The sequence below is a fragment of the Schistosoma mansoni genome, chromosome 4 (assembly GCF_000237925.1).
Source record: "Schistosoma mansoni strain Puerto Rico chromosome 4, complete genome".
In the NCBI taxonomy this organism is placed as follows: domain Eukaryota; kingdom Metazoa; phylum Platyhelminthes; class Trematoda; order Strigeidida; family Schistosomatidae; genus Schistosoma; species Schistosoma mansoni.
Genome location: NC_031498.1, coordinates 23,640,214 through 23,649,326, shown reverse-complemented (window position 1 = coordinate 23,649,326; position 9,113 = coordinate 23,640,214). Strand labels below are relative to the sequence as shown.

At 32.9% G+C, this 9,113-nt stretch overlaps 1 protein-coding gene across 1 annotated transcript in view; it reads right to left on the bottom strand.

The window, feature by feature from the left end:
* Smp_152480 (putative cyclic-nucleotide-gated cation channel) overlaps nt 1-5,412 on the bottom strand; it is a gene marked incomplete at both ends in the record, with an annotated part of 61,859 nt that extends 56,447 nt beyond the window's left edge. The window contains one exon of the mRNA XM_018797256.1: nt 5,367-5,412. Coding sequence (XP_018652316.1) covers nt 5,367-5,412 — 46 coding nt within the window. The remainder of the gene's footprint in view (nt 1-5,366) is intronic.
* Nucleotides 5,413-9,113: the final 3,701 nt, after the last annotated feature.

Here is a 9,113-nt window from a genome sequence, read left to right as displayed (position 1 = left end):
GTTAGCAGTGGAATCCAGGAAGCGCTTTTTGTCCTATTTGAGACTCATTAGCTGGATTTACCTGCATCCCAAACTTGATGTTCACTCTGAGTCTCGAACCCAGTACCTTTAGCTTCAAACGTCAGTTGCAGTCTTAAACATCAATGGGAAGATTGAAACAAACAATACTAAGTGAATTTAAGCTTCACCACATTGCACAAGCAAGTGGTTATCAAGACTCAATAGCTGAGTAGATAACGCGATGGCGTTTGAAGTGAATGGCACTGATTTCGAGTCCCAGAGTGAACATCAACTCTGAGATGCAGTTCCCAAATAGGACTAAACGCGCGTCCTTGATTCCACTGCTAGCCACTATCCATCTTTGCTTATAATGCTTTTGAACTAAGGCTATACCGAGACAATACACACAGTATGCACATATGTCAATTAGAGATTGACCAGTTGCAGTCCTAAACATTGATGGGAAGATTCAAACAAACAATACTGAGTGAAACTACATAAACGTTATATAGATTATAGGTGTAAATCTATAATTGTGTTAAAATCAACTTTTCATTAAAAAATGAATGTCGAAACTTTTAAATTTTAGTATTCTATTATTGGAAATATACTCTGAAATTCGTTGATGAATCAAGAAACACAAAAATTAAGGAATCCTTACGAAACAAGCATAGAAATGTTTTATGACTATTAGAAAGAGGCTATTTGCCCCATTTTTTTATATTCTAGACTGGATTTCAATCAATCTTTATTAGAATATGCGGATCCTGCATGTATTGGCTCGATATTGTTTTGAACAATAGATGGGTTATGGCTGACAGTGGAATCAGGGACATGTATTTGTTCTGTTTGATACTTGCTAACAAATATTAATCACAACTCTCTCCTGAATACAAACAACTGGATAATGCAAGCCTTACATGTTTGCACAAGTCGGTCGATAACTGAACTCACTATCTTAGTGAATAACCATTTGTCACTTGAAAAGAAAGGTACTAGTTCTAGATATCCATGTCAACACCAAAACTGAGATGCACGGATATCTGAATGACGAGTGCCAAACGGGGCTGCTGGTATCAATCTATCTACTTTTTAGAACATTCAATCTTAGTTTTCATTTATGCAGTTGAACAAATCTAGATACAACAAACTGTATATTAACAATTAATCTGTATATTCATACTTTTCAACGCTTTAACACCAAGTTTCAACGCTATGTTCAGTGTCAGTTACTATCGCCGAAATATTTAACTGATTATTGGGCAGAAACTCAGTTCAATTTGTTGGTTCCTATTATTATATTATTATTATTATTTTAAATGTCTGAAAATTGTCGGGGAATGTTTTTCATGTCATAATTGATCACTGACAATTATATAATCATTCGATAGATCATAAACCTGTAAATATTGACTTAGATTTTAATTTTAATAACAGGCTAACATTATCTTGATTAGTGAGGTTTTACAAGCTTTACGAAGAGAATGACCCATATACCTTAAATTCCACCGGTAATAATTAAGTGAAACTAGAAAATCAACGTTTAGCTACACATAGTATGGAGGTATCAGTTCAAGGAACTGGTTCACTTATAAAGACAAACCGACTGTATTCCTGATTATTTCCAAATCCAGCCAATTCGTATTACACTATGACGGGTACGAAATATCATAATTGTTATCTGGTACTTTTGTGACCTGGTCAACTATTCATTATTTCTTATTTGGTCTATTAATTATTTTTGATAAGTGAACCAGTTTAGTTTCACTGTTTACAGAAATGACCTTCATAAATTAATGGTTCAATAATTCAAATATAAACTTATCGCTTAATACATTAGATTAAACAATTCGGAATTTCGGTAAAAACTTAGTTTTATAACTGAGGTGTTAGATTAAGAATGACCTATGTGAAGAAACACAATTCACTAAAGTGTTTAAGTCCATTTTTATAATATCAACAAATGAAAATTTATATGATCATCCATCCAAATGTGAACGAAGAATTTGACAGAAATTGAACGTTGGGTTTATTGAAAACGTTATAAGTGGACATTATAGTGTCAGTTGCTATGGTAACCTCACACAGCTTATTATAGCTCTCGTAGAGACCAGCACTTCTTCAGTCAGATTTTGACCTTGTTAGTTATTCGCTTATCAACCTTGACTGCTTTTATATCTGTGTATATATGTGCATTTCTCAACTTACTCATCACATGTTTGTAACTTAGATTTGAGTGACCATAAATATCGATTAACGCTTGGTTAAATCGGATTGAATCACAAGCCTTCTCCACTGTGTGTCATTTCGCTTCGTTCCTCCGATTGTCCGTCCAGATCAATGGGTATACAAAGTATATGTATTCAAAAATCCATTATTTAATTTTGTTATTCAATAACACGATTTAAGTCGATAATTTTATACTAAGATTGATGATATATATATATTTCAAGAACAATCAAACAGACGATCCAATTGGAGTCAGATCTCAAACCACTACAATGGTGAGCCCATCGACAACATCGTCTGATCTAATTGGCGTCCAAATGACGGGACAATAAAACATCATATTCGAAATATTCTCACTGATAACAATTCAAATATTTTTAACTTTTCACTTGGGGAAATGATTGATTATTTCCCTGAAGACACTTTAACTCGTTTGCTGGATAAAACGTGGGAACTATGAAAATATCAATGACAGATTATAATTTAAATACAAATCTTACTTTAAATAAATATAAACATTGAAAAACCCCCTTCACAATTATAGACCCTTTGAATATAGAATAAACATTTCAACTAATTCTCTGTAGGTTCTACCGTTTGAATTTAAATGGATGATCCAAAATGACAACCGATTTAAGGGAAGATACATCAATAAAGATTATAAAAAAAAATGAATTCAGGATTATCGCTGAAGCAATATAAGAAATCAATGGTTACTTTGATAACAATATGACTCAGTTTGGCTAGTATATTTATCATCTTCGAAATTCATATTCTTATCCCCTAAATTGATCTTGATCAAATCTTATTCTTCTTATTACTAACATATCTTAGTATGACTTTTAGTACCGTAGAAGTTAGCACACATCCTGTTTCCCTGTTTTTTATGGTAGTCTTAGAACAGTTTGTGATGCAGAAATGAGACAAGTCTTATAATTTTTACAAAACACTATACTGTTATCAATTATGTGCCCACTAATGATTATATTCGAAATAGAATTCATGAAATTCTAAAGAAAGGGCTCAGACCGGTGGTGTTCAACCTTATGGAGCGTGAAACAGTTATCTACCACAGACAGTAAATAAAAATTTTGATTGATATTAGACATCGAAAGCTCGTTCCAGCTTAGTGGTCTTGAGGACAAGGTGATATAGAAGGTTATGGGTTCGATTCTCGGGAGAGTAGTAGCTGGTGCACACTACTTAAGATTTCTGTACCAGGACTGAACAGTATGTATAGGTGATTTTAACGTTTATTTCACCAACATTTCTGAATCCATGTGCTATATCTTTCAAAGTATGTCTATCGTTTTAGAACAATAATTTGAATGTATAACCATAAAGCCGGATAGGAATTTATTATCAAGAATATTCTCTATCGATGTACTTGAAAGCTGTACACATATGTACTTAAACTATATAGTAATCATCGCTATACTTGGTACCAGTTGGTCTTAATGATAAATTACTTTTACTCAACTGACATTCACAGCAGGTTAAAAAGAACATTCTAGATAGCTGAAAATATTATTAAAACAATATGAAGATCCCATTAAATACTATATCATTTTCAATTTTTAAAGACATACATTTGAAAGATAAGCAGTCCATCTATGTGAAGATTATTTTATTTGAAAACAATGAAGTATCAGTAGTCAACATATTATTTCTCGAACTAATGTGACAATCATTCAATCTCTCCAGTGATTCATGTGTTTTCTCTCAACATGGATGAAATTTGTCAGTCTACGGTTTATCTTAAAGTTAGTCACTACTAAACAAACAATCATTTGTGTTAGTTACACCGTTCTATAACTTGAATTGAATAGAGTTAAAGTTTGGGACATTTGATTAGAAATTAAAGTTTTCGGATGTAATTCACTCGTTTGAATACCTGAAAATCGTCAATTTATTTCAACATAAGATCATTATAGAACATCGCTAAGAACTCGTAAATTAGTTGTTTTACATAAAATTTGAAAACATGAAGATGTTTTACACTGCTTCGAATTCCTCAACGACCATCACTTCCCACAGGATTGTAGATAAACTTTGCTGATAAGTGGCTCCTACCATGAAGCCAATGTTTACAATTTCTTGTAGACCATCTTCAGCATATTTCAGTTGATGTTGAATCACTTAGACTAATGCCTTTGTCGCACCATCATAAAGAGAATTCGATTAACATTAAAGAATCAGATAAGCTACTACTCAGTGAGTAATTGTTTATAGAACATTAATATTCTTACGACATTGGAATACTCTTGGTTAATGTCAATTCACAATGAAACTATCTGTTATTTAATTAAAACCTACCAAATAATTAATCACTGAAGAAGGAATATCAGCTAATTTTCAAATTAAAAATAAAAACAATTACAAATTTTCATTTAAAGTTTGTTTATTTACATCTCCTTATTATTTGAATCATAACTGTACATGACTACTTACATAAAAAGGTTTATCATGTTTATGAGGAGAAATGATTCCAAGATTTGTATCATTTATTCCATGATAATCAGAAGGGGTATTGTGGAGATTTCAGTATTTTCATAGTTGAAGTCATCAGTCAATCATCAGACCATCATGGAAAGGACTTGTAGGTCCTGGGTTCGAATCTCATGAGGCGGGATCGTGGATGCGCAATGCTGAGGAGTCCCATAATAGGACGAAACGGCCGTCAAGTGCTTCCAGGTTTTCCATGGTGATCTAGCTTCATTTGACTCATGATTTCAACTATGAAAATATTCCATGATACTTGAAGGAATAGAAATAAAAAAAGCACAATATGAACTTTGCCAAAAAACAAATATTTTGGTAAGTAACAAAATAAATAAACATCCTTTAGCTTGTTTTCTTTATAGGATTCAAATCAGTTCAATTTCATATTGCTGAAGTGTGACCATAATAATATGACTACTTCATAAACAAAATGTTCTCTTAATATTCCATATGTTAAAGCTAATATATAAATCTGCATAAAATTTTACGCACTAGTAAACAAGTAAATATATTGTATTCACTTTCTTTTCCAAAATCTGGTTACTACTTAAAAGATTCTACAATAATCAGTGTTATTTAGAAAGCATTCATAAATTTGTTAGATGTTAGGAGTTATATTGAAGCAATCGTCGAACCTGGAGTTGGTGTTAGTTGGCAGTAATCAGCAGGTTGTATCTGCATTTTTGAAGAGACTGACGCTTCCAGTAGGATTGGAAACCGACTCATTTAGTTTAACATTCTCGTCGTGAAATTATATATATATATATATATATATATATATATTATATATATTATATATATATATTACTTACGCCTGTTACCCCCATTAAAGCATGGGCCGGCGACCAGAATTCTCCAACACACTCTGTCCTCGGCCTTGCTTTCTAGTTATATCCAGTTGTTGTTCATTCTTCTCATATATGTCCTATCCATTTCCAGCGCTCCTCCCTGATTTCTTCCTCCACTGAAATCTGATTTGTTCTCGCCCACAGTAGGTTATTGCTGATAGTGTCTGGCCAACGGATCTGAAGAATTTGTTGTAGACAAGTGTTAATGAATACTTGTATCTTCTGGATGATGGCTTTCGTAGTTCTCCACGTCTCTCCCACAATAGGTTGATGCTGACTATATATATATATATAAACAAAGATGGATAGTGGTTAGCAGTGGAATCCAGGACGCGCGTTTCGTCCTATTTTGGGATTCGTCAGCTGGATGTCATCTGATGTTCACTCTGGGACTCGAATCCAGTATCGTTCTCTTCAAACGCCATTGCGTTATCCACTCAGCTACTGAATCCTGATAGCCATTTGCTTGTACAACGGGGTGAAGTTGAAATTCACTTTGAATTAGGAAGATTCAAACAAACAATACTAAGTGAATATGATGGGTATCGTTATTATACTACAAATCAATAGTTTCATGGAGAACGATTCTGAACATTTCAACTGCACACTCAGTATAAGATGTTATATTTATTGTATGAAGAGTATACACATCGAATCATCCATATTTATACTAATTTGGACCATTGAAATTGAAAGTAATGCAGTTACAATGTTTTCCTTTCAAATAGATCATTTGTTTCATACCCAAGTATAAATTTATATAACTGACTGCAATTCATGCTAATATTTTGTTAAGAATTCAGATTATCCATGGCTTCTATAATCGAATTAGTTGAATGGTGCATTTCAAACTGATACTTCGTGGTTTTAAATTGAGTACATTAACCAGTTAGCCAGGAAGTCAATGTTACAATTTTCACAAATGATTGCATTATTAACACAAGATTAAAAGTTATCACACATTTTCTAATTGTTAGTTTCAAATAATTTTGATTTTTATATAGTTGAGATCATGTGTCAATTGAAGCTACACCACCATGGAATACCTAAAAGCATTGGACGGCCGTTTCGTCATATTCTGGGACTCCTCAGCAGTGTACATCCACGATCCCACCTCATGAGATACGTCAGATCACTTAACCTCTAGACCACTTAGCCGGCATCCGACGGCGTTAATGTCTCGCTTCAACCAATCCGTGTATCGCGGATGCACGATGCTGAGGAGTCCCATAATAGGACGAAACAGCCATCTATTGATTCCAGGTTTTCCATGGTGGTCTAGCTTCAATTGACTCATGATCTCAACTATATAAAATTACTAAAATCTCCACAAAACTCTTTTCAAATATTTTTGATGTTTATTAGTTCTGAACTTCAATTTTTAAAATCTTTTATTATCAGTTAATCATTGAATAGTCCATTGACTAAAATTGTACAATTATAGGATTCTATCGATTCAGGACACCTCACCTAGCCTGGTTACCGGATATAATTGTTGTTTATAGTTTCATAGTTATTCAGTTTATATACGTCGATAGTTTCTGAAATAACTAGTCAATGTCACAACTATTAATCTAACATTAAAGACGTGTAATCACGTAATAGTAGTGGTTGTTTTTGTTGTGCAAACCATACGTTCCATCCTTTATTTGTAAGATGTTCAATCATTGTCTCAGACTTAATTATTCCTTCATTTCCATAGCAATAACTATCCGCTCTCGTTCTTTTTTATTCGATCTTCTTAACCTTCTGCTGCAGCCGTTCCATTTCACACTGACGTTATATACTACTAGTGTCGCCATAAGTAACATACGCACCACAGTAATAGTGTAGTAACCAAACACTCAGTTGGGGAAGACCAATATATTATTTTCAATAAAATGAAATTCATACATCAAATACATTTTTTGTACGTCTTCCATCAGTTGTTCTTTAAATACTTTATAATTCTTCTAATTCTATTGCTACTACAATTACTTTCTGTTCTCTTAAATTCAATCTTCTGATAGAAAGCATTCCATTTACGATTTCCACTATATAATACTTACACCTACCAGCATAAGCAGCAAATATCACCGTAGTATTCAAAGCATGAAGCTAGTTCACAAATACAGAATGTTTTAATAAAATTTAATTAATTAATTTATATGTATATATTAAGCAATCAATTTACTTAAAAATCATCCTATAATTCACTACAGTTATAATGGCAGCATTTCTACAATTGAAGAACACGTGGAACTCAGAACAACTGTCAACTGATTTCATAGTGAGAATCTTCAATATGAACGTCAAGACTGTCCTACTGTACGGAGCTGAAACGTGGAGAACAACTACATCCATCGTCAAGAAGGTACAAGTATTTATAAACAGTTGTTTACGCAAAATACTCAATATTCACTGGCCGGATATTATCAGCAACAGCGTTTTGTGTGAGAGGACAAACTAGATTCCAGCTGAAAATGAAATTACGAAAAGACGTTGGAAGTTAATAGAACATACATTAAGGAAATCGCCAAACTGCATCACGAGGCAAGCCCTAACTTGGAATCCGGAAGGGAAGCGGAAAAGAGGAAGGTCAAAGTACAGATTACGCCGGGAAATAGAAGCAGATATGTAAAGGATGAATGTTAACTGGAAAGAACTGGAAAGGATTGACAAGAACAGGGTTGGATGGAGAATGCTGGTGTACCGCCTATGCTCCTTCACGAGGGTAACAGGAGTAAGTAAATCACTACAATTGTACTTTGGCAATAAACACACATAACACTTCTGACTAATCAACAGATTTATCTTTATGTTAAAATTGCGTTAATCATAAGGAAAATGAAGTTATTAGATTTCATTACATACAAAATAGATCACGTTATTTTATTCGATATAATATCTTACATTAAATAAATAAGTTAACCTACTATGGAACACTTGATTTCAGTAAATTATTGATAAGCCCACATGTAACTTGAGCATAGAACTCATTTGATATGATTGTAGAATAAGTAATATAATCTTTAGAATAAACGTCATAATCATAATTAAAATAGTAATTTATTGATTCAACTTAATTTTAGCCATTAATAGTTAGTTAGTTGCCATGAATTTCAGTAATAATGACTTTAGATTATTATTATTTCGGTAAGTCCAATGATATTACACAACTTCATTACATAACTATATACATATTACGTTTGTTTATCATGTTGACACTTTCTGTAATCTACCACTATCTGCCCATATATTTAATTTCTTTTTAATCAATGATTTACGGGCATTAATGAACAATGGAAATAAAGTAAATACATTAATACATACATTGTTAAGATATAGTGCACGCAGTGTCGAGCCACCTAGACTAGTTACCACATTGCAACTTGATCGATAACATTCGATCAGCACTAAGACGGACTTGACACGTATGACATTAATCAACACCCAGTGATAAAATAATTGTGTTAGGATATTGTCTGTGAAGGCAAGCTAAATAGTCAATTTAAATCCATTTTTTATATATGCTCCTTTGTTTTCCCATACTTC